The 26,078-nt window shown below is 36.5% G+C and overlaps 2 protein-coding genes across 4 annotated transcripts; one reads left to right on the top strand and one right to left on the bottom strand.

The window, feature by feature from the left end:
• Positions 1 to 645: 645 nt before the first annotated feature.
• Positions 646 to 10,777, top strand: slc43a3a (solute carrier family 43 member 3a). 2 transcript variants are annotated; one of them, XM_059554443.1, is made up of 13 exons: positions 646 to 784; positions 1,866 to 2,484; positions 2,591 to 2,720; positions 3,113 to 3,159; positions 3,252 to 3,328; positions 3,412 to 3,504; positions 3,717 to 3,856; positions 4,634 to 4,773; positions 4,914 to 5,054; positions 6,292 to 6,399; positions 9,243 to 9,429; positions 9,518 to 9,638; positions 10,495 to 10,777. In XM_059554443.1, the coding sequence occupies exons 2-13, from the start codon at positions 2,292 to 2,294 to the stop codon at positions 10,636 to 10,638; spliced, it is 1,521 nt and encodes a 506-aa protein (XP_059410426.1). In that variant the 5' UTR covers positions 646 to 784; positions 1,866 to 2,291; the 3' UTR covers positions 10,639 to 10,777. The 2 variants fall into 2 exon arrangements, with proteins under 2 accessions (XP_059410426.1, XP_059410427.1); XM_059554444.1 differs by having other exon boundaries at positions 3,300 to 3,328.
• A 386-nt stretch (positions 10,778 to 11,163) lies between these two features.
• On the bottom strand, positions 11,164 to 24,343 carry cabp2a (calcium binding protein 2a). 2 transcript variants are annotated; one of them, XM_059554446.1, is made up of 7 exons: positions 24,208 to 24,343; positions 23,191 to 23,379; positions 13,389 to 13,419; positions 12,574 to 12,708; positions 12,243 to 12,352; positions 12,011 to 12,158; positions 11,164 to 11,584 (listed from the first exon to the last, which is right to left on the bottom strand). In XM_059554446.1, exons 1-7 carry the CDS (start codon positions 24,268 to 24,270, stop codon positions 11,559 to 11,561), a joined length of 702 nt encoding a protein of 233 aa, XP_059410429.1. In that variant the 5' UTR covers positions 24,271 to 24,343; the 3' UTR covers positions 11,164 to 11,558. The 2 variants fall into 2 exon arrangements, with proteins under 2 accessions (XP_059410429.1, XP_059410428.1); XM_059554445.1 differs by lacking the exons at positions 23,191 to 23,379; positions 24,208 to 24,343 and adding exons at positions 16,256 to 16,468; positions 17,562 to 18,011.
• Between the last annotated feature and the right edge of the window lie 1,735 nt (positions 24,344 to 26,078).

Raw genomic sequence — 26,078 nt, forward strand, 5'->3', positions numbered from 1 at the left:
TCAGAAAATCACTCTGGATCCCTCACATCCAAGTTACCCCATCTTTGAACTTTTGCCATCTGGCCGGCGCCTCAGAGCCGCAAATACCAGAACAGTCAGGCACAAGAACAGTTTCTTCCCCCAGGCAATCTACCTCATGAACAGTTAAATGTTCGCCACTTATGCTTATGCAATAAAAATGTGCAATATCCTTATATTTATTTGTTACCCCTCCATCCTAGTACATCCCTGCATCTTACTCAATCCTATTCCATTATCATTTATAGCACAATTGTTTATACAATTATTTATTTGCCAATTTTTTTTTGTCTGTGTGTTGTTGTCTCTGTGTACTGGAAGCTTATGTCACTAAAACAAATTCCTTGTATGCGCAAGCATACTTGGCAATAAAGCTCTTTCTGATTCTGATTCTGATTCTATTAAAATTTTATGGGGGCGCCACTGGAGGGGAGGGGCTTACCAATAGGTCAGTTAGAACACTAAATAAACTTAAAATAATTTTTAAACCGCGAATATAAAACTAATTTCGTAGTTCTAGGACCAATTCATATATTTAAATAATTATTTTAAATGACTGGTTTGGGCTGTAGTCAATTAATCTGTATTAGCAGCTATAGTAACAAACATAGACAGTAAAAGAACGTGTTCTCGTTCATTTTGGCTAACTGCCAGAATCATGAACGCGCACAGACGTGCACACAGGTTTAGTAGTTTACTGCTCAGCACAAAACGGGATTTTACAGCGCTTCAGCGTCTCCGTCATTCAGTGTGACAGAAGACTGTTGTGAGTAGATGTCTATATGCAAATAGAATCATTTTGTATGAAGAAACAATTTTAATTTAGAAAACCTGACTCATGCCCATGTATTTAGTATTGCTCAAGCTTGGAATGGAAAGGTAGTAAAATCCATTTACTTGTGATGGTTTTAATTTAATTAGATCTGACGCTCTTTTAGCATTATATCGGATATCGCCTGTATCTGTTATATCTTTTACATTACCCATAAAAACGGTGGACGAGGACAACTGTTGTTCTTGTTAGAGAGATTAGAGCTCGCAGACATGATAATCTGGATTAGTCAACTGTCCACAGAGCGCGCGCATGTGTGCCATCAGTGATCAACAGTTTTACCTTATGTCACATTTCAAGATTCTAGACACTGTTGCAGCACGTCTTAACTGCTAAATCACAATTATGTAAGGGATACTGTACAGACAGACGATCATTATAACAAGCAAAAACCCTCTTCATCCGGGTTATCCGAGATCCCCTCTTTATAGATGATGATGATATTTAAATGTACATTTTACTGCTTGCCAAGTAAACAGAGAAAAATATTGATTTGAGTTGAAATTACATATTTCTTTTTTTCGTATAGCCTGTTATCTATTACATTATTAATCAATAATAATAATAACACCTTTAAATTACTACTACTAGTTTACAACTACTACTAATGTTGTTGTTGTATTGTTCTGCCTTTCAGATTGCTTTATAAATTTGCTTCCTTCTCTTTTTTGTTTTTATTGATTTGATTGGACATTGACTGGGAATTCCCATGCCTCTAACTATCTATCAATATTTTATTCTTGCCATAGATTTACATTGTCCTTCCATCTGTTTTTATTATTAGCCTACTGTCAGTGTTCCCAGTGATACCGAGATGGTGCTACTATAATTTGCGATGCAAGATAAATGTCCAATTTTGGGGTGATTATGCAAAAAATAGTTGAGTGTTGCTCAGTGCTGTGACTGACCAATCAGAATCAAGTGTGGTTAGGGTATTGATACCTTTGAAAAATATTTTTATTGATTAAATTGAATTGCATCAGTAAAATGTGATTTTGTCTGTCTCTTCTTGCAGTTTTACATAACCTTCAGACACATGCACAGTTTTAGAGGGTGAGAATTTTAGGGAGAGGCCTACAAACTAAAAGAATCGTGGCATACAAAGATAATAAACTCCATGCAAACTTCTTAAGTGTTCTGTCATGTTGTTTTCAACAGCAGATCTGTACCTCCCTCTCTTGAGAGGAACATGCACAATTTAGTCCAAACACGTGGAAAACGTTATCTCTACCACCATATAACCGACTTGCATAGTGTCTTTCTGGTCAAATATAAGCAAGCCTTAACACAAACAAGAGAAGTGGATCAGGATTTAGGATGATGCATTCAAGATTCAAATTAATTTAACAACATCTAGTGGCAAGCGTATACAGTGCACCTTCCTACACAAGTGGATATTTCAAGAAGCGTTGCTGACCCTGACGGTGCGGAAGTGCAAAGGATGCTGGGATGCAAGGGATCATCTGGGACTGGGGTGAGATACAAGCTGACTCTGGCTACAGGACTGCTGGAGTGCTTGTGTTTTGCTGGAGTCGTGTTTGGTTGGGCGTCTCTCGTGTTTGTCCTAAAGACTGATGGCTACTTCAGCGATTTGTGCATCAATGCGACAGACGCTAGTGGAGAAGTTAGCACAGGTGAGGCCGTTTACAACAGTGGCTTTAAAGTTCTTACATGGTTCACTTCATTTTATGCTTTTTCAGTTTGGTCTGTGTCTTCCTGCTCATCTGTTTTTCTCTTTAGATTGCAGTCTGCAAGATGAGGATTTCTCACTGGTTTTTACCGTAGCCTCCTTCATGAACAACTTTCTCACTCTGCCCAACGGATTCTTCTACGACCATTTTGGCACGATGGCAACACGATTTTTGGCTATGTGAGTTATTTCCTCATAGGATGCAAAGCAGAGGTCAGGCAAGACTGAACAGAACTGCTGTGTCTCTCTGCAGTAGAGACTGGAAGTTTATCTGTTTGTGTGTGGGGTGTGCTTTAAGCAGATAGTAGAAATCATCGTTTGACTGGGCTCCAAAAACAGGGCTTTGTGCACTGCAGCCATTAAGTAAAAACAGCCCCTAAGTAAAATTAGTTGAGACTGCCAGAGTATGTGCAAATGTAAGCTGTTCTGTAATGTTAGTGACCACTTGTTCTATACATTTATAAAAAAAAACACTGAACCATCACAATCATATTTGAACAGTTAAATGTTTCCTAATTTATTTTATATTATATTTTATTTATACAACTTTATGTATAATCATTATTTTGTAGATTTCTTTACACCACTGGCACTCTTATTGTGGCATTGTCCAATAAAGGTAAAGACAGATGTTTTTTTATTAATAATTACATCAAACTCATCATGGACATATTTGATTTGACTAATTTTTCTTTCTTGTCATTGAAACAGCTCTCTCTATCTTGCTTTTTCCTGCTCTGTCGATCGTAGCTGTTGGAGGTATTTTATTTCTAATGACAAATATGCAGGTATGTTCATGAATGATTATATTTCATACATGCAATACATCAAGGGTATGATCAATTGCGTGCATTACTTGTCCTCATTATAGGTGGGGAACCTTTTTGGCTCTCGTAGATCTACAATTATTACAGTCTATAATGGGGCCTTTGACTCTTCGTCAGTTATTTTTCTTATCATCAAGGTAAAAACTACTCACACACACACACACACACACCCACACCCACACCCACCCACCCACACACACACACACACACACACACACACACACACACACACACACACACACACACACACACACACACACACACACACACACACACACACATATAAAATGCATTGAATAGTCCTATATTAAAAAAGAGTTTATGATACCCTGTATAACCATTTCTGAAGGTGCTCTATGAGAGAGGGGTTTCTCTTCGCTCCTCATTTCTCTTCCTCTCAGCTTGTAATCTCATTCATCTCCTCCGGACTCTTTTCCTTATGCCAAAATCACACATTCCCTATCCCATCCCAGATGACTACAAATATGGGTGAGTGAAATGATAAGATGAGTATAAGATGAATAAACAACAGTCCAAATGTTTTGGGTCAGAGATAAATTATTTTATTCAGCAAAGATTCATTATATTGATCAAAAGCGAAACTATAGACTTTTACATTGTTACAAAAAATAATTACATTTTAAATACATGCTGTTCTTTTAAACTTTTTATTCATCAAATAATTAAAAAGAAGCATCATGGTTTCCACAAAAGCATGGACAAGCAGGTGTTTTCAACATTGATAATAATAATAATAAAAACATTTTTTGAGCAGCAAATCAGCATATTTGAATGATTTCTGAAGGTTTATGTGACACTGAAGTCTAGAGTAATGATTAATAGCGATTAATCACATTTAAAATAAAAGTTTGTTTACATACTGTATGTGTGTACTGTAGTGTGTATATTTATTATGTATATATAAATACACACATGTATATGTTAAGGAAAACTGTTATATTTATATATAAAATAGTCATATTTAATATAAATTATATACAAATATACATACAAATATTTTTTTAAATATATACATATATGCCTGTGTATTTATATATACATAATACATATACACAGTACACACATTTAGTATATAAACAAAAGCTTTTATTTTGAATGCGATTAATCACGAGTAATCGTTTTGCAGCCCTAATACGTATATACTCTATATTTATTATGTAGTAAATCTGATATTGCATTAACTACGTATAGTACATAATTCATGCTCTTATCCATATTAATTCAAATGCAAATCCTTATTTACAGGATGAGCTGTGCTAAATCACATAGCTACAATGTTGAACAGTATGAGGCAGAGCGAGACCCTAGTTCAGACAGAGGCAGAGGTGTAGCTGATGAGCCACTGGAGACTGACACACTCCAGCTAACAGACAACTCTGAGAAAGGTGCTGCTTGGCTTGCATAGCTCTTAATTTGGTAGACACTGCATGGTTGTGGAACCATTTCTTTTCAATGAATGGTTCAAATAACTGACTGAAATAATTAAATAAAATTTTAAAAAATTCTTAAATTTTTTTCCCTATAGACAGTTTTAGGAGCTGTGTTCTGTCCTGGTTCTTTCTGTGGCACCTCATATGGCTGTCAGTCATGCAGCTGCGGCATTATTTCTTCATTGGAACTCTAAATCCAATGCTCAACAGACTGGCCAACCAAGACCCAGACATTGGTAAACAATTTTTACTCTTTACTATGATGCAGTTCAGTGAATTCTGTTTAATCTTTGTTAATGTTAGTAGTCTCTCAGTTCATAAAATCAACTGGAATTTGAATTACAGGACGAGGAATTTAAAATTGGGAAGTTGTGGCCTAATGGTTAGAGAGTTGGACTCGCTATCGAAGGGTTGTGAGTTCGAGGCTTGGGCTGGCAGGAATTGTGGGTGGGGGGAGTGCATGTACAGTGCTTTCTCCACCCTCAATACCACGACTTAGGTGCCCTTGAGCAAGGCATCGAACCCCCAACTGCTTCCCGGGCGCCGCAGCATAAATGGCTGCCCTCTGCTCCGGGTGTGTGTTCACAGTGTGTGTGTGCACTGCTCTGTGTGTGTGTACACTTTGGATGGGTTAAATGCAGAGCATTAATTCTGAGTATGGGTCACCAAACTTGGCTGAATGTCACGTCACTTTATTTGCTGAATTCAAAGACAACACTATCACACATTAGACTTCATTTAAAACACTCTGGGTTATTAAGAGATTTTGCACTATGGCCCATAATATATATTTCTATATTAAATATACTGTATACTTATAGATATATAGATTTCACTTATATAATTAACATATTAAATGTAAAATCATTTAAATAAAAAAATCTATTAATAAAATTTCCACAACTGATTATTAATATAATGTTATATTTCTATATATCCTATGTGTGTGTGTGTGTGTGTGTGTGTGTATAATCATTGCTAATTTTTCAAATTTACTGAATTCAAAGGCATTTAACACAATCACACATCAGACTTTGTGGTAAATTAAAGCATTCTTAATTGATGTAAATTAAATATATAAATATAAATTATATTTAATAAAAAAATAAATGAATACAAATAAAAATATATGTTAATGACATATTTCCAGAAATATTCCATATGTTGTGTGATGGGTAATGTTTATGGATAATTTTATCTGACAGATTTTTTGGTTAAAAACTACACTTACAACGTGAATTCAATACCATTTGAATTCTACTCCCTTAAATAAATAATAATAAAAAAACATCTATCTACAGTTCTACATCCTCTTTGCTATACCAGTCAAAATTCAGGAAAGGAATTGGATTTTCAGTTGTCAATGCAATTCTGATTGGCAACACCCATAGGATTATTTTCAAGTGCATTACTATGTAGCAGCAGAGGTTACGGAGTTTGAATGAGACTTCTCTATCTCTTTTTCATTCTCAGTGAGTGAGTACACCAATGCATTTGCTTTCACCCAGTTGTGTGGAGTTCTCTGTGCTCCCTGGAATGGACTGCTAATGGACAGACACAAAAGAAAACCCCTAGATACAGGTCAGTTAAAAGAGAAATGTGAAGGTCTGTTCCCTTTCAATACTTCACTTATACTGTGTTGCTAGACACTTTTAATTGGAAAACTCCTTTTTCTCCAATCACTGAAGCCTTTTTCAATCACCCTATGGTGTCCATGGGGTCATGCAGTGAAATAAAAATTAATCAATGACTCGCCAGCCGAGCAAATTTCTCAAAAGAGCAAGAGTTCTCTCTACTCAAGAGTGCCAAGTCCCATCACAGTGACCTACCACACGTACAAATCCAACACCTAGCCACATGAGCCGAGGCCCGTGATTCAGCGGCATGTTTTAAACCTTAGTGCAGAGCAAGGAAGCTCATGTCCCACGCTCCAAGGTGAGGATTTTACTGGCAAATGGAGCTGTAGAGATGGATTTCGCCAGCTCAGAGTGAATCAGGCTTCTACAGCCGTTACTTTCTTGTCCCCAAGAAGGATCTCAGGGCCCATCCTCGATCTCAGGCACCTGTACCGCGCCCTCATGAAATGCTGATTCTGGATGACTACTTTGAAACAGATCCTCTTGCAAATATGGCCAGGGGATTGGTTCTTTTCTCTGGACCTGAAAGACGATTACTTTCACATTCAGATAACCCCCCTCGTAGATGATTCCTGAGATTCACAGATTCCATCCCTTCGGACTGTCCCTGGCTTTTACGATATGCATGGATGCGGCTCTCTCCCCTCTGAGACAGATGGGAATCTGCATACTGAACTACCTCGATGAGTGGCTCATCCTATCCCAGTCGGAGGCCGAGATAATATCTCACAGATCCCTCTTTCTCAGCCACTTAGAGTTTGTGGGTCTCAGGGTCAATTTTGCCAAGAGCTCACTGTCTCCCAGCCAACAAATCTCAGGATGGGGGCAGTTTCTGATAGTTGCACCGGAATGCGCAAGGGCCATACAACACCTTGTGGCTTCCTTCAAAATTGGAGCCTCTTTCCCTCTCAAAATGTTTTAAAAGATGCTAGGCCCCATGGGAGCTCTGTGTAAGGCCAAACCGACTTTCAGCTCCTGGTCGGACAAAGAAGGTCGGCTACACATCAACTGCCTTGAAATTTTGGTAGTGTGCCAAGGCCCTTCAGACCTACTTACCAGATCTGAAGGGACACCGTGACATGCTAGTCCACTCGGACAGCATGACAGTGGTATCTTATATAAATTGCCAAGGCAGGTTCACCCCGAAGTGCCCCTTCGAGATGGTAAACCGCCTCTTGGAATGGGCACATCTCAACATTCTCCACCTGGTACTAACACTTGACGAAAGCTCGGCTTCTTGTGATATTGATATCGTTCTTCCTACAAGAGCTGTTCCCCTTCCACGCTCAAGGTCTGTGTGGCAGCTATAGAAACTCTCCATGCTCTTATATCCGGATAGTAGGTGTGCAGGAACAACTTATTTTTTCACTTTTTGAAGGGATCCAGGAGACTCAATCCGCCTCCGCCTCTTATCATCTCTACATGGGATATGTGCGTGGTTCTGAGAGCCCTGAAGGGTCCCCCCTTTGAGCCGCTACAATTAGCATACCTAAGAACCCTGTTGCTAAAAAACACTCTGCAACTGGCATTGGCATCGGTAAAGTGAGTAGGTGGCTTGCAGGTACTCTCTATAAGCCCTACTTGCATTTAGTTTGGGCCTAGCAATTTCAAGGTTGTCCTAAAGCCAAGGCATGGATATGTTCCCAAAGCACTCTACACCCTGGTTAGAGCACAGGTTATTACTATCTCTGCACTTCCTCCTTCGGCGGAAGACCAGGAGCTGAACCTTCTCTGTCCTGTCAGGGCTCTGAGAATTAACGTCGAGCATTCCACCCTGTTCATGCAGTCAGAACAACTCTTTGTGTGCCTCAGTGGCTGCACCAAAGGGTCTCCGGTCATGAAGCAGAAAATCTATCGATTGTTAGTTGATGCTATTGCGCTAGCATACTCCTCCCTAGGCATGCAGTGCCCCTTGGGAGTAAGAGCCCACTCTACACTGGGCGTAGCCTCGCTGTGGTCTAGCAGTGTGTCAATAGCAGACATCTGTGCAGCGGCCGGCTGGGTCTCGCTGTTCACCTTTGCCTGGTTCTATAACTTGGATGTTTCGGCCTTACAGGCTCAAATCCTCCTAAATGGGCATGCAACTCCCAAAAAGCAGATCCAATCTGGCATCTGCTTTACTTCATGTAAGCTCTTGGCCCTTTGTAGAAGTGCCAAGGCTATATAGGATTGTTTGGAATGATTATTCAACGCTGAGCTGACCTCAGTGAGTTCAGCCCTCCTGGCTCCTGTGGGGCTCATCCTACTTATACTTGGTCCATTTGAGCTCTTAGATGCTCAAGGCCAGTTAATTTTAGTTGTTCCTCTATCATAGCATGTTGGGATTGTACTGGTTCCCTATAAGCGTCTAGAGATGCAGTACGAGTGAAGTATCGAAGGGAACATACTCGGTTACTAACGTAAACTCGGTTTCCTGAGTTACAGGAGTACTGCTTTGTTAGCCATGCTATGATGCTACATGACTCCGTGTTGTCGCATCAGTCGAATTTACCTGAGGATCCTATGGTGAAATGCCTGCTTATATAGCCAGATGGCCCCACCCATGCTGGCACGCTCTGGTGGGCTTCATTGAGGCTTGTACAGTTCCACTGCCGAGGCATTGGTTCGTTTTTATTTCACTTCATGAACCAAGAGTTGTGCAGTTACACTTCAGTGATCAGAGAAAAAAAGAGTTTTCTTTTTTCCCTATATGTGTCTAGCGACGCAGTACTCGTTCATTACATTAGTAACCGAGTATGTTTTCTTTAAAATGTTTCTTTTACATTCACACCCTGATTTTTTTTGTAGGTGTGTCAGAACGGGAAGCAGATCTGCGCTCGTCTGTTCTGTCTCTCCTCCTCACCTCTCTGCAGTGCTTGTTGTTTTCCATCTGTGCAAGCATTCCGTTCCTCCCTCTCCAGTATGTCACATTCATCCTTCAGGTCCTTAATCGCTCTTTTCTGTATGGAGGGAATGCTGCATTCATCAGCATAGCGTAAGTAAATCGGGTGATATATGTATCACGACTGTCACTAGACTGGAATCTTTACTTTAGTGAGTGCAATAAATCTGAATTCCTACAGGTTTCCTGGCCGTCATTTCGGAAAGCTGTATGGTCTAGCGATGTCTCTATCAGCTGTGGTATCATTGCTGCAGTATCCCTGCTTCGCCCTCAACAAAGTTTTTGGAGGAGACCCCTTCTGTGTAAATCTATGATTCCCACACTACTGTTTCAACTACATAGAGCTCATATACAGTGGCCCCAAAAGTTTGCAACTTGTAATTGTATGAAAGTCATTGAATTATATCACAAAAAAAATCAACCAAGTCACATTTATTTTAAATAAATATAGCACAAGCACACTTTTAAAGCAAGGACTTTTTTACTAAAAGATGTTTTAAGTTATTAAACAATATACTAAGATACAAAAAGTATTGATTGAACTTGATTTGATATTTTGTTATCTAATTTAATGAAATTAATTTATTTTAAATTTATTTTAAATGTGCATTTGAGGTTTTAAAACTATTTGGGGGCCGCTAGATGTGGATTCCTATGGAAGCCCATTTCTGCAAAAAAATTTGCTTTGGTAAATCATAAAAGCCAAAATTATATAAAGTTAGAATTATGAGATAAAAAAAGTCACAAAAAAAAAAAAAAACACTGAAGTCAAAAAGCTGAAATAATGTGATAAAAATTGTGATATAAAAAGGCAGTTTTTCTGATTTTATTCAAAGTCAAACATGCTGTGGAGTTAGTTCTAATTGAAAATTATTAGATACTGTGTGTGGCAGTAATGTTCTTCCATACTTTACCTGCAACGGGATTATATGATTAAATGCTATATACTAAAACCATATAAATACTAAAAAAGCCTATAAAAGTGAGTTTTTCACATCAAACATAAATACCAAATAAATGATTTCTCCATATAAATTTCCAGTAGCATTTGATTAAATATCCAGTTAGTTTTAATCCTTGTGTTTAAATTGACCATAATTATTTATTTGTTTTCCACAGCTTTTACTGTAATCAGTAAGTTCTACTGTGTTTCTGCAGGTGAACATCATCTTGACTGTCCTGACTCTACTGGCCTTCATTCATCCTGTCTATGTGTTTCTTCACTGCAGAGAGCTTGCAAAACAGCGAGAGAATTCACAAAGTATTTTAGAAGCCTCCATACAGGAAACATCAATGTATTAATTTAAATCTACTATAGACATACTTGATTCGTTCTTTTGATTATGCAAACCTATCTAGGCCTTAGCTTTTGTAACTGACAAAGGGAAGATTATTAAGCATTTTGATTCTTGTGTATTCAGTGCAATGTTTTACCACCATTGTATTTTAGCGATTGAAATACTTGAAATATTGAAATTAATTCCATTTAATTTAACTGGTTATTAAATATTTACAATCTTTATGAGTACAGAAATAACAATAAAAATATTGAAGTTTTTTTTTAATAGTTCGGTGTTGGCATGAACAGATATTTAGATAAAAACATTTATTTAAACAATGATTAAGGAGCAAGGGGAGATCACATAGGTGTCAGAAACTCTTCTGGAGTTGTATGAGATCCAATTTTGCATGTTAATATCCTGTTCCCACTGGAAAAGCATTAACTGTCCTTAAAGCATCATACAGGAACTCTAGACCCATTAACCAGTGGTTTACCTTCCAAAACACTCGTAAAACTGATTTATATCTGGCACTGCAGTGTAAGTCCACAATGACCATTTCACAATCTCATATACAGTTTTCAGAAGTTATTAATTCATGTCCATTTAGGATTTATAGCATGTTTTATAAATAATATGTGCTACAGCTATGCTTCCTTACAATTCTGAACATGTTAATTACTTAATTAACTCCTTAATTATTATTATTTTAAAAATTTTATTTCAGACCAAAATGTTGAAATAAATTATAAGAAACAAACGTTTCCGCTTTGTCATAAAAACAAATGTGTGCAATAAAGGTGTGTGTATGGAAGAAAGAAAAAAAAAAGTATGCTTTGAATAATTACATAAGGTAGTTAATTAAAGCAGATGCATAGCTTTTCATTCTTCACATTAGGAGTTGGCAAGCTGGTTCTTTTCCTTTTTCATGAGTCTTCTAAGTTAGCGAGACATCATTCGGACAAACTCTGTGGAGCATAAGGTGAAACAAATAGGTTATACAGATTAAATGTATATATTTACATTTATGCATTTAGCATATGCTTTTGTCCAAAGCAACTTACAGTGCATTCAGGCTATTTATTTGTTTGTTTTACCAATATGCGTGTTTTCTGGAGCTTGAAACCACAACCTTTTGTGCTGACGCAATGCTCTACCCCTGAGCCACAGGAACAGCATGGGCTCAGTGGTAGAACTGATTGTTCAATATGTATATTGCTTAGTTGCTGCTATGTGATTGGCTGATTAGAAATTTGTGTTAACAAGCAGTTGAACACATGTACCTAATAAATTGGCAAGCGCTATTAATATAGACTACATATATAATGGTTTCCCCAAAAGCACATACAAGATTCAAAATGAAAGAACCTGTGGAGCACAATTATATTTCTAACCTTCAAAGTCAACCTGCCCATCTCCATTGAGGTCAACATCCCTGAGGATCTCATCAATCTCTCTGTGGTTGAGCTGCTCTCCCATCAGCTTCTTCATGGCTTCCCTCAGTTCAGCCAGACTGATCTCACCATCACCATCTGAGTCAAACTGAGACAAAAAGATCAATTTTAAAGGGGTGTGACTTGAGAACTTGGGAATACAGTACACCTGTCAGTAGCATGGAACACCAACCTCTCTAAAAGCATCTCTCAGTTCTTTCACTCCGATCATGTCTGCTGTCTCAGCCAGCATCTTTGGACCCATAAGGTCTACAAAGTCCTCGAAGTCCACTCTACCACCACCTATTGAACAAACAAACAATCATGTAAGAAGTATCATGAATACACCCCAAATATAAAGTATATGCTGCCAACTGAGATTAGGAAGTACAATGATAACAAGGTCACAGTTGCCAACTCTCAAGCATCTGGCGTGACACTCATGCTTGGACTTCAGCATGAGATTGATGCTGAAAGCGTGAGTGTCATGCCAGATGCGTGAACCCTGCAAGGTTGCCACTCACAGATCTGCTGACTCAGTTCAATCAGCTCCATTTCTGTTGGCATGTAGCCCATCGTCCTCATGCACTCGCCCAGATCCTTACAGCTAATGAAGCCGTCTTTGTCTTTGTCAAATTCTTGGAAGGCTTCTTTTAACTCTGAAGGCAGAGAAAGAATGAGAGAGAGCGTCTTCCTCAGTTTGTTGACATTAATGTGTAATCTGTCCAGTAAGAGGATTTTGAAGGATAAAGGTACGGTGATCACTCATATAATTTGTTGGGGGAGTAGTTCATCCAAAACTACTCACACCTATGCAATTGCAAAGCAATAGCTAATGCCCCCCCCCCTCCCGTGTTTAGAACACAAAAGGAAACAATTAAATTATGAAATGAGCAGGATCTGTCAAGCTAAGAATATACTGTACAAAAGTATCCTAAAGTGGTCCACGTCTTCTGAAGCCATGTCAAGAACAGACTTGAATTCAGATTAAATCACAGCCATTAATTATCTTTTTTGAATATAGCGAAATGTGAATAAGATCTATGAAACATTCTTTGAAGTTCTCCTTTTGTGTTCCACAGAAGAAAGAAAATATGCATGAGCGCAAATGAGTTATTTTCATAATTTAGTTGAATTATTAAATTGGATGTATCCTATCAAGGGATTTAGAGGAGACTGAAGGTAGATTTGTTTAAATTGAGAGAGGTAATGGCAAGATTCCATGTTGATGGAGGGAGATGAAGTCAATCAGGGAAGGAATCATATTACTTTGGATGGTGGGAGAGTTTAATGCTCTTAATGATATAAAGCATATCAGTGATGTTGAATATCTCTGTACCTTCAATTTCCTCTGGTCGTAGATCTCTGTCCTGCAGTGAGAACAGATTTCAGAGACATACAGAGACAAACTATTAGGACAAACACACAGATACGTAGCCAGGCACATACATACAAAACACACACAAAATGTGCGTAATAATGAAAATTATGATAAATAATGAATACAAATAAATAATTAAAAATAGTATAATCATAACAAAATATAAATAATCAAAATAATTCAATTACATTTTTTTAATGGTTTAATCATCAAATCATTGTAAATGGTGTGGAAAAATCATTGTTATAAAATGTGGGAACCCTGTATTATAATCTTTCCTGTAATCTGCTTTGCATTCAGACTGCTTGTTGAACTGTCACTCAAAGTACATTGTACCAGTGCGCCTCACACACACCTGTCGCTGGGAGCAACCATCTGCACACCACTGCATGAACACGCGGGTGGATGAATGAAACACATGAGGCTCAGATCACCGGTCAACACAAGTAAAGACAAAAGAAGTGCCTGCACGTAAAATGTGCTTTGGATCGCACATAGCACTAATGCATGTATCTTCTTCTTTCCAGGGAAGATTCAGCTGATCCAGATCACACTTGTTACCAGTTCTCCCAAAAAAATCCACAGAATCATCCATAAAATCGATTTATAAACCCTGTTTTGGGGTTTACAACTGTTTCACCTACAGTAAAACACATACTGCACAACATACTAACAAATGTAGTAGTTCACTCCAAAATAAAAAACTGCTGAAAACGTACTCCCACCATCCAAGATTTAGATGAGTTTTCTTCATCTGAAGAGATTTGGAGAAATTTGGCATCACTTGCTCCAAACAGTTGATAATCTACACAAGTAATCTACACAACTCCATCAATCCATTAATGTCTTGTGAAAAGCTGTGTGTTTGTATTTTTTTTAATCCATTATTAAGTCGGTTTGACTTCAAACTTTTGCTTCTGGCTAAACTATGAGTCCTCTATCCATCATATGGCTTTTCCCAGTGAAACAGTCATCTTGTCAGGGGAGAAATATGCACAGATCAAACACTGTTTATAAAACACCTAATGGATTTGTTTATTACAAATACCAAGCTTTTCACTTCACAAGATGTTAATTGATGGATGTGAGTTGTATGAAGTACTTGTGCATTATTGTGATGTATTTAGCAGCTGTTTGGACTCTCATTCTGACGGCACCCATTCACTGCAGAGGATCCATTGGTGAGCAAATGATGTAATGCTTAATTTCTCTGAATCTGTTCTGATGAAGAAACAAACTCGTCTACATCTTGAATGGCTTGAGGAGGAGTACATTTTCAGCAATTTTTCCTTTTTGGGTGAACTATTCCTTTAATGAACTTAGCATACAGTAATTATGGACTTATGGATTTAATATTTTACCTAATAATACTGAGGTCCTGAAGCAAAACTGTCTGAGAATCACAGTGTTATGATATTATGGATTACACTGTAAGTTATCTAAGGATAGAAATGCACACACATAAAATTGCATGTTGTCAGATATTCATGTTCGTGGAAATGCAGAAACTCTCATTAAAACATTATCAACATAGCTCCAAGTAAAAAAGAACAAGCAGAGCAATGAAATCTCAAATGAATCAACATTTATACATTACATAAGTAATAAATGGTAGAGTGATTTGGATTTTGATCTGATTGACTGAGCCTGTGTTTTGGCAGTGGCCAGTCAGAACATATTCACACAGCTGGGGAGTATTTAGGCTGATTACTACCATGAATTGGCAAGCATGATGCAAGCAGCAGTAGGATAAGGTCACTATGGTGAACATATTACAAGGGTCCAGGTTGCCAGGCAACAAATGGAGTCGAATAAAGTTCACATATAATTTTTTTTGAAAATCAAGTGTACTCGCCCATACAATATATAGTTTTTACGTAGTCTGTTCAACAGGCACCCTGGAGCATCAATACGTGCTGCACTACTAAGCAGATAAAAATACAGTGATATTATTTGGTGAAAAAGGCTTTAGATAAATAAATAAATATGTCACAAACAATTTCAGGGATATTTTCCATCTGTTTTGTCTTTGCAGCAATTTCTGCAGCTTACACCCTACTTTTCTATCCACACCAAAAATGATTCTGGGATTATCAGACAGATGTTGACATCGATATGAAACATTAAGCTACTACGAAACAACACACTTGTACACTTTTTCTCTTTGTAGTTTTGACTACATTCACCAGACTAACATAAGGATCTGATTATACTGCCAATGGTAGGTAAAAAATCTTCACCTCTTTGAAAAAAACAAAAAACATGCACAATTATTTTTTCTTTTTTTTTTCTGCAGAGACATAAGAGGTATTACCAAGGTTCTCCCATGAGTAAAACAGAACATTATACTAACGGCATACATAAATCACAATTGACAGCAGAAGGATATTACATTATCAGGTAATATTATATTATTCTATATAATTTCCGATCTGGTGAATACTTGTGCGTAATTAGGTTGAAGAAATGCATTCATGGTAGGTTGTGCATTCATGTCTATTATGAACACTTTAATGTGAATTATTATTTTTAAGTGCATTTAAATTTAAGCATCCTTACAAATCTGCATGAAGGACTTGGCAACATGAAAAATGACCTGGTATTGACTTTTGAAGAACAATGCGGCTCAGCATCCTCCAGTCACAGGAATGGGAGATGATGGATCATTATGAAAGTAATGGCGGCTCAAGGGAGGATTTGACTGAAGATGGATAAGACAGATAATTTGCATTCAAAAATCCTGATGGAAATTCTGACACTGATGTTCTGTGTCCACAATATGCATTGTCTAAAAAAGGTGTGATTGTAAGTGTGTGTGTACATACGAGTTGAGCCTGAGCGAAGCTTTGTCGGAGAAAGATGCAGGCCGGGCCCACGATGTTGTGTAGCATGGTACAGTTCTGAACCAGAGCACATATCGGCTCCTCAAACTGCTGCCCCAACTCTTCATCATCCTCGTCCTCAGCTGCCGCATCACCACCGTCTCCTAACACAGCGGATGCCAATGGAAGACCACTGCCTTCCAGGGGAGGGACCCCCTTTGCAAGGAACCATTTCGTTATGCACCAGACAAAATCGCAGTCTGACAAGATCTAATGCTGTATGTTGTGCAAATGTCTATACTATGAATTACAAATATAATTTAATTAAAACAAAATTGGGGGGAACCAAATCAGTTCTCAATTTTTTTTATAATAATAAATAAATAAAAGCACCATAAAAGCATCACAAAAGTGCACTATATTACAAATCTTCTGAGGCCATATGACTGCTTTGTGTGAAGTAATGAGTGAAATTTGATTACAGGAAATCTGAAAAATCCTTGTCAAAAGCAATGGTTACCATTCAGTTTTACTGTAATAGAGCAGCTTGGACATTCTTCTATAAATATTATGTTTGGAATGACATGAACGTGAAGATATTTATAATTTATCATTATATATACTACTTTTCAAAGGTTTGGGGTCAGTAAGGGTTGTAATTTGTAAACAATTAATAATTAAGTTTTAAGTAATTAATAATTTTCTTCAGCAAGAATGCATTAATAAAAAAAAACAAAAAACAAAACTACAAGTAAATACATTTATAATGTTTCCAGTAATTTCCAAAAAACTATTTTAAATAAATGTTGTAATATTTTGTATCCCTGTTTAGACAAATATTAAGCATAACAACTGTTTATAGCATCGATAATAATAATAAATAATCTTTCAGCATATTCAGCTTATCAGAATGATTTCTGAAGGATCATGTGACAGTGAAAACTGTGGTAATGACTGGTTAAAATTCAGCTTTGCCATCACAGGAATAAAATGTAATTATTTTAAAATAAGGTAAAGCACAACAAAGTTGTTTTAAATTGTAGTAATATTTTAGCATACATATCAGCACAAGAGACTTCTTGTTAAAACCCCCAAACTTCTGAAGTGGTGAAATATTCCTTTAAGTTTGTACATTACAAATATTGCAAATTACATTCACACACTTTCTTTCAATAGATTAATTAATGACACCAAATACTTTCTGCAAAAGGCCAAGTAAGTATGAATAGTTTCAAGTAATTTTCTAAATCAGTCTCACTAATCTACATCTTATAAAATAGTCCTTTTAAAAAACTTACATAGTTCTTACCTTCTTCACGCTGTTTCTTTTAGATGGCTTCGCTCCCATCATTTGTATTTCTCTAATTCTCACTGCTCCAACTCTTTCTTGTCATCTCTGTCCCTCCCTCTTTATCACTCACTCTTGGTTCCTGTCCTCAGATTATTACATAAACTTTGCGACACACAATCCCTGTCGTCAGAATATCCCAAAAGGGGCGGAGCTGCTTAAACAAGAGGTGATGGGTAGTGATGCTCAAATAACCAAAAACAGTCAAGGCATGCTTAAAGGAGCAGTGAGACCTATTCCTTCAGCCAGAAATGGCATTTCCATGCTTTTCTGAGCACAATAACCCTGATGCTCTTGGACCTTGCATCTTTTGTCTGTTTTCTCTCTCTCTGCACGTTTTTTCTTCTCCCTTCTTTCTTTTTTTCACGTTCTCTCACATCCTCATTTTGCTTGTGACGGACTCTAATCGCACTTGTTCTACTGGAAGTGACTGACACGGTACAAAATGGGATGGGATGGAGGGATGAGGAGAGAAATAGAGAGAGAGAGAGAGAGAGAGAGAGTAAAGGGGTGGGGAAGGTCCATATAATCCACAACATTCCAGATTACATGGTGAGTGCGACGCAGCTGGCAGTGCTGATAATGGAAAGTAGGATTGTAGAAAGATTGTAGAGCGCAGGTAGACAGCCGTCAGATGGTTTTTTAGAAGGGCGATGAGCTGCAGTGTCAGGGGTCAGAGGTCAAAAGGGTCAGATGAGAGGATAGATGGATCAGCAAATCAGTACTTATAATAAATGTCAGTGATGAAAACAGGGGAAATGTGTATATTGTTATATAGGTTATTAGTTACTATATGTTGTTATTCAGTACTATAGTACATAGCAATGTATGTTACTATATATGTTACTATATTGTACTATATTATTACTAAAAATATTACTATATGATCTATTTTGGTCCATTTTCCTTTATGTGAAAGACTGTTATAAACAAACAAACAAAGAAATAATAAATAAATATCAGAATGACAGCTATCCCGGGACACATCAACATGGTTGTTTGTTTTGCTCTAATCTACTCATAACTCCCAAAATATGATATTCTGGGCAAAGATCTAATTCTTGGTATTAGAGGGAGAAAAAAGTATTTTACAGTGGCTTACAGAATTACTTTAACGAATTACAGAATTATCACTGATTAACATCAGTAACACTGGTTGAAATTAAATTATACTTGTCTATGAGATTAGATGGGTTTAAACATGCAGGTGAGCTCAAAACATGTTTTACAAGCAAGAAGAGTTTTTGTCCAGATCAAGGTATTACTTTGTTCAATCCCACATTCATGCGATATTACAATGTAATCTCTTCATGCCATGCTAGGCTATTCTCTTTTATACACAACTAATATATCTTAAGATCGGTTAAAAGATAATTGTGCTTAAAAGCTCTTCAGGTGGAGACAAAGTAGGTATACACAGACAGAGATGTGACTGTTTCGTAATACAACAAAATTTGGCATTTTAATGATATTAGGTTTGTTAATATAGAGCTCCCTAGCACAAGAGGGCAGCGTCAATTCAGTGAATCGTGCATGAATGATTTAATTATGAATAATTCATATTTTCTTTATATCTGCTTTATAAAAGAGTGATCTTACACATCCTGCAGAATAAGCTAAAGCTATATATCTTGTTCTCTTCAGATTCCTTTCTATCTAGAGTCAGCAGCTGTATTATGGAAATATAACCACTAGGGGGAATCAAACAAGCATTTTTGATATTCCGTAATGTTTACAAGGTGATAGACCTGTGCTACACCATTTACACACTTACATTTGTTAAGATGTGGTAAAAATGAATATATTGATGCCGAAATCATCTGTAATGCATATGTACACTGTTATTGGAAGGGGTTTATTTTCCTTTAGCGCACAGGGCCAAAAGTGCCCATAGGTTTAAAACATTTAGCCTTTGGTTGGCATTTTTTTCACTCTGCTACTGTTTGTCTGTGCCAGAGTTGACTAAGATATAATGCAAAGTTTAATAGTTTATGAACATATGGTAATAAAACCTACTGCAATCTTTGTAGGAACTCCTACAACACTGCTTGTAAGGTGTCACGTGCCACCTATAGTCTAGGGAGGAAGCTACTTTGAGCAATATAAAATACACAATAGTTCTTATACTTCAATTTTTAGTTATATATAACTGTAATAGCTTATATAAAATGTAGAAAATAGTAATAATAAAGAGTGGGTGTGTCCAAACCTTTGACTAGTATGAAATGAGCATTGAAGGAAAGGGATGTAATCTCGTAAAATATATAAATCCTTATGAAGTTTTCTCTGTTCTGAAGAAGAGTTCTGAAGGTGAGGATTATAACCAAAATCACACACACAAACCTAAACTAAAAAGAACATTATTTCAGGTAGAAAATTCATACACATTTACAAATTTACAAAGATTCAAATATTTAATTATTTTGTATTTAATTATAATCAAAATAAAAATAAAAAATAAATAAAAATCCTTCCTGCATCACAGTTTAAAGACAAATGAATTTAGGCAAAACACATTATTATACATAATGCAGGTCAATTTTCTTAAATGTGCTCTATAATGTTTTTAGTTTTTTCATAGAATCAGTCATTGCAATAGGCTACCATAAAAGTTGTTTAAGCATTATATTAGTATATTATATAATAGTATATTATTTTATTATAGCCTTCCAGGTTTTGACTTCAGGCTCAGCATTCAATAAGTACACCACACCATAGAGCAGGTCTACATTAAAACAGTGATAGCTCACACAAAAATTAAAATTTGTCTTTATTTTACTGTAAACACTGTAAAAAACAACAACAACAACAAAAAACTGTGAGACGTTCTTCTGAATATCTTCTTTTGTGTGCCACAGGATTCTCACTCATAATTGTTTTTCATGTAATAAAGTACCAGCCAGCGACACTGTTCAGAGCGGCTCCTAATTGGGTTACCCATAAAGACCTGGTCTCTGATTGGTGGATTAAATGACTTATTGTAAAACAGCCAGACAACTGACCTACAGCAGTGAAATGTAGAGCGTCTCGTTTCTGTTGACTCAAACAGCTTTTGTACTTGTTTGTTTGTATATGTGTGTGGGCTATAGAGGAGATTTGGGTTGTCTGCTTTGTATTGGTGGGCTGTCGATGGATTAAGGCCAAAACACAAGAGACAAGCAACAGTGAAACACGGAAGCAGAGAGGAAAAAAGATGTTAATTGAATGCAGAATGTTTGTGTGGCTGTCAGCACCTGATGTATCCTACAGTCACACGAATATTTTAAGTTTTTACTCTTTTTAATTTAACAAAATTACACCTTGATTAGAAATTACACAGTAAGTGATGTTTTCCTTCTTTGGCATTGTTTCCATGTGATCAGGAAACCAAAATAAAAATTAAAAATGGATGTGGCAGTTAATATTTTACTTATTAGGATATTTTCTTCTGAATTGAAGCAAATATATAAGCATTTTTAAACAGATCTTTGATGATACATAGGATATAGGATAAAGGTTCTTAATAGACATCAATGATTTCATGAAGAATCTTTTAAATCCATTAAATCTGTGACATTTATTTTGAAGAGGTTCTTTGAGGAACCTTCTTCTACATGTATTTCTATGTTTTTTATGCAAACTATTACTGGCAAATTGTTGGTGAGGGACGGTTGTAATTTGTGTAAAAGAAGTCATGTAACACACACACACACACACACACACTCACTAACACAAAATGAAATATTTCATTCCACATTGAATTTAGAATTTACTATATCATACACCAATTATTTTGTCCAGTGTACATTTAAATCTAAACTTGAAAAAAATAAGAAATAAATAAATAAATAAATAAATATATATATAAATGTGACTTTCATTTTCCAAAGAAAAAAGTTGAAACTCTTAGTTTTAATATAAATCAATAAACAAGACGTATCATTTCCTTTATGATTTCAGCATCTGGGATACTGGATGGTGCATGAGATGTTTTGAAAATTCTGCAGCTGTCCCCACGTCTAGTGTGTGTTGTTATTATTACGATGACCAAAGCTGGAGTGTTCACAAGAGTGTTCTTGTGAGTGAATCAGTTTTTAGATCTGATCTCTTTGAGTCGTTAATCTCACCCATATAATCCTCCCCTTCTCAATCAATCTCTCTTATTCTTTTTCTTTTATCCCTCACTCTCTTCTCCCATGCCTTTCACTCCTCCTCCTTTCTTCCCCCTTTAAGTGTTATTGTTTTTCTTTGAGTGAGTGATATGATATCCAAGATTAAATCTCTGCATTGTGGATGAATTACACTTTCTCAGACGTATGTTTTTTTTGGCATGTATAGCAGCATACTAAGACTATATTGTTATTAGATTCTGACACGTCAAAGGATAAAATTGTAGTGTTTTTTTAAGGTTTTGAAACTAGTATTAATAATGCTATTAAGTCAGTCCTGTTTAAAGAATTTGAATGTTGTTATAGTTGGTCTTTTTTTTAAGTAAGTGATGAAGGTTAGTGAATTAGTGAAAAGTGAAATAAAGAGATTTAATGGAAAGCTGTGGTAGTTTTATATCCAATGTGTTTGGGAAGGCAAGCTTTAAAGAATGAGGTGTGGTGAATAATAGATAAAACATAACACTCTTTCAGCTTTTACCCATAATCCTCTGAAAGCAGAGAGTTTGTCAGAAAATGATTATTATGATTAATGCTGTGTGAAAGGGTTTCAGAATAAATAAACTACAGACCGGAAAGAGTAAATGTGAGGGGAGTGTAGATGAAGAGAACAATTCTGTGTTTCTTTAAAGATTTTTCAGCAGTTAACAATGGTGACATGTTTACTGACAAGTTTATTAAAGTTTTTTTGGTCTTGTTTTACAAGAATAAACTAATTCAGTCTGTCTGCTTCACAATTTCATGTTTAAAAGTGTAAATTGTTTGTACACCAATTCTATTTTCAGTGACAGTGTAATATCTCCTATCCAGTTAAAATATTTTAGCTCCCAGTGTGTATTATTATTACATAAAATGTCTAAGCACAATGCAGGCATCGGATAACTTTTAACCAACATTTGATAATTCAGCATTTGAAATAGGCTTTTTTCCCTTTTTTTCCCATACCAGAAGAACTAGTGTAATGCCAACTAATAAGTAACATTGTAGTAAGAATTTCTTTTTAACATCATGTTCTTAACATAAAACATTTAAAAAGCACAACGTATAAACTGCAAATAACCCAGACACTACAGAATCCTGATTAGCGGTCTTTCAGTTAATTAAGCAAAAAATGCCCATGTGACCCATTCACAAATGGAGACCCTCATTCAGAATCACATAAAAAATTGAAAAAAAAATTCATTAGCAATCACAGTTCCTCTTTTTTTGAATAGTAGGCCTATATGACAGACCCGATCACCATTTTTAATTCAAGTGTGAGCAGTATCATCAAGCACTTAATAGAGAAAGTTTCGCATTAACCACTATTTGATGCTTACAGCCTGTGAATAAGCTCAAAACATTTGTTTAAATCAAGTCAATGACTGAAAATACAAGAGCTCACTGTTCACCTCAGCACAACACAAAACCATAAATAACTTCCTGCGTGACACAGCAGCCCATACCTGACCAAAGACGGATGCCACAATGGGTCTGAGTTTCCTGCGCTCGGTCTCTACTCTGAGGGGCTCTGTGTCCGGGTCAGTGGGTGAGTTCAGACTGAGGGTTTTGGTTTTGGGTGGCCGTTTAAAGCTGCCGCCGCCTGAAGAGGTGCTCCATCTCCTCAGCTTCTCTATCTTCTTCCTGAAGGACCCCTGCATTTACATTATGGAGCAGAAGAGCATTTTATGATCTAAAAAAAAAAATGTTTTTGTGCAATTCAAAGTGTGCTACACACAGGTGAGTGGACCTGAATAAACCACCTATAGTAACACACTTTCCTCTCTGTGCACAGACACTTTTCACACACTGCTGTGTGTACAAAATCCCCCAAAAGAGTAATATGTGTATGTTTACATGCTCATACACTACAAATCATCTTGCACTGTTCCCCAGTCAGCCGCTTGATTTACGATGTTTTTCTTTGCACATGTACAGTACTATGTGAAGCATATTTTATTTAGTTTATATATAGGTAAACATCTATATAAAGTACATTTATAGTCAAAATCTGTCATTAGGTTAGTTGTGCATAGGTTTATACTGTTTACTTCATTTTTGTATGTCTGTATTTATGTAGTACCATGGTCCTGTGAGACATGACATTTCATTCCAATGTATGTCCACACATGTAGCAGAATGACAATAAAGCTCAACTTGAACTTGAGCTCCAATTATGAAATGTGGATGCCAGGAGTAGTTGTCACATGGGTTATATATCAACAACGATTAGATTTTGAGGAAACTACAGTCTCACAAGTACTTGTACAACACTAGTTAATGTGAAAATTCAAATGTGTCAAAATTAGCAGGTATGTGCCTGTACAGAAAACCTAGAAACATTAACTTGACTAAATAGTGTGACAACCAGCCCCAGTCTTTCTGATTTATTTCATAATTGTTAAGCACACATACAAAGTTTCATACTTCATTTTCAATCATTTGTCCTCCATCTCATAGGCTAAGACTCAAAGGTCACATACCTTTTTGACAATCTTGTCTTGAGGAACCTCAATGGTTTCCATGCTGCCTGCTTCCATTGACATCGTTCTCTGTGATGACTGATGACTGATTAATGCTTTTCTATAGCTCTGTGATTCCTCCTCTCACTCTGAGGAATGTTTAGATTCTGTTGCAGAAAATAACATTGAGTGTTTCCATCTTTGGGCATCACTCGCTCCTCCTTTCCTCCCCCCAGCCCCCACAGCTCGCATTCTCATCGTTCAGTCTCTCTCAATCTGTTCCTCTCTAATACTGTCCCTCCATCTCTCATTCTTTCTCACTCATTCATACGTAGGTTCTCTGTCTCCTCCCCCTTTGTTGTATAGTTGCTCTGAGTCAAGTAAATATATCAAATATTTACAGACATATGACACATGTGACTTCAAGAACAGTGATAAAAGAAAACTATGATTCTTTTGAAAGAAAAATTACTCCCACAAATGTCTAACTCATATTCAGCATCATTTCACATCTCAGTCTTACTGTTTTAGTTGTGGCAAATTGTTTAAGGCAAATTCAAATGAATTTCTCTTCATTCTCACAACAACAACATTGACTTTCTCTTATCAGACACTATAAGAGAATGCACTGGCAGTTTATGATTAGACTGCAGATAAGAAGAAATGTTCCATCTCTCATTCTTTTTCCTGATTTACATCTGATTTAATCCTTTACCCTGTCTCCTGCTCTCTCATAAAATCCTCTTACACGTCCATGTTCTTGTCTATAATTTTTCATCCTGTGTTTCCACCCAACACCATTTATTTATATTGCCAAATCTATATGGGTCATTTGAAATTAAGTCAATAACCTTCTCTAAATGTTGCTTACCTTTTGATGATAACTTTAAGAGCTTTATTAATAGTATAGTAGTAGTAGTAGTGGCAGTAGTAGTATAATACATATATGATAATAATTAATACTTTTTTTTTTACAAGATTAGTCATTTGTGGGAAAAGTGGCATTATCTTATTGCTATCTTTATGCATCTTCTGAAGTCAGACCTCAGTCATAGACCAGATGTTCTGACAAGCAGCATCTTAAATAACTAGGTGTAAGACTCACATTCCACAGCAGTGCTTTTGTTTGCAGGTGAAGATTTCATGATATGCTTTGCACGCACAGCCCACACAACAGTAATGTTATGTAAAAATAGAAAGGGAGAATAAAGAAAAAATCAAATCTCTATGATCTGCATATTGTTCTGATCTCGAGTAACTGTCACATTCACAGGGATGTTAGAGATGTATTCAACTGATAATCTGACTGCTAAACTTAATTTAAAAATAAGCATATTTAATAGCTGTGGGAAGAATATGTAAATGTGGGTTCTTGCTAAGCATGTATGTGTTAGTGAACACGTACACTCTGGTGTAAAGCGCTTCTTGATTTGGTCACTGTCCATAGCTGGGTTCCTCATTCCCTTTGTCCTGAAGTGCTCAGAGTAGCCACAAGCTGCTAGTGACGCATAAATGGAGTTTTAATACCGCTAAGAGCATCTGTTTCATACTGTTACATTCTTTTACAGCTTAAAACGTGAACTGTTCCGTCTGTCCACTCTGTGCTCCATCCGTTTAACAATTTAAAACAATTTTTCCCCCCACATGATCCCTTGCTAACTACAGCTGCTTATTAAAAACTGGGTTAATGCACATGGAGTATACAGATACTGTGGAAGTTTTGTACAGTACAGAACTATCTATTAAATAAGCCATATTTAAATAATAATTATTATAGATTTTGTATTTTGACAGTGATGGGAATTTAGGAAGAAATATTTGAGATTCTGCACTTTTCAATGTCACTAATCCAGTAAGCAAATTTATAACGTTGATCATGTGAGATTCTTTGT

This window comes from Carassius carassius, chromosome 7, assembly GCF_963082965.1.
Source record: "Carassius carassius chromosome 7, fCarCar2.1, whole genome shotgun sequence".
In the NCBI taxonomy this organism is placed as follows: domain Eukaryota; kingdom Metazoa; phylum Chordata; class Actinopteri; order Cypriniformes; family Cyprinidae; genus Carassius; species Carassius carassius.

Coding starts and splice junctions, on each gene's coding strand:
- slc43a3a (XM_059554443.1), top strand. CDS start 2,292: ATGCTGGGATGCAAGGGATCATCTGGGACTGGGGTGAGATACAAGCTG. Junction 4,774..4,913: donor AACAGACAACTCTGAGAAAG/GTGCTGCTTGGC, acceptor TTTTCCCTATAG/ACAGTTTTAGGAGCTGTGTT. Junction 6,400..9,242: donor AAGAAAACCCCTAGATACAG/GTCAGTTAAAAG, acceptor TTTTTTTTGTAG/GTGTGTCAGAACGGGAAGCA.
- cabp2a (XM_059554445.1), bottom strand. CDS start 17,603: ATGATGGGAGCGAAGCCATCTAAAAGAAACAGCGTGAAGAAG. Junction 12,353..12,573: donor TGAACTGAGTCAGCAGATCT/GTGAGTGGCAAC, acceptor TTTGTTCAATAG/GTGGTGGTAGAGTGGACTTC. Junction 11,585..12,010: donor TGGGCAGGTTGACTTTGAAG/GTTAGAAATATA, acceptor TATGCTCCACAG/AGTTTGTCCGAATGATGTCT.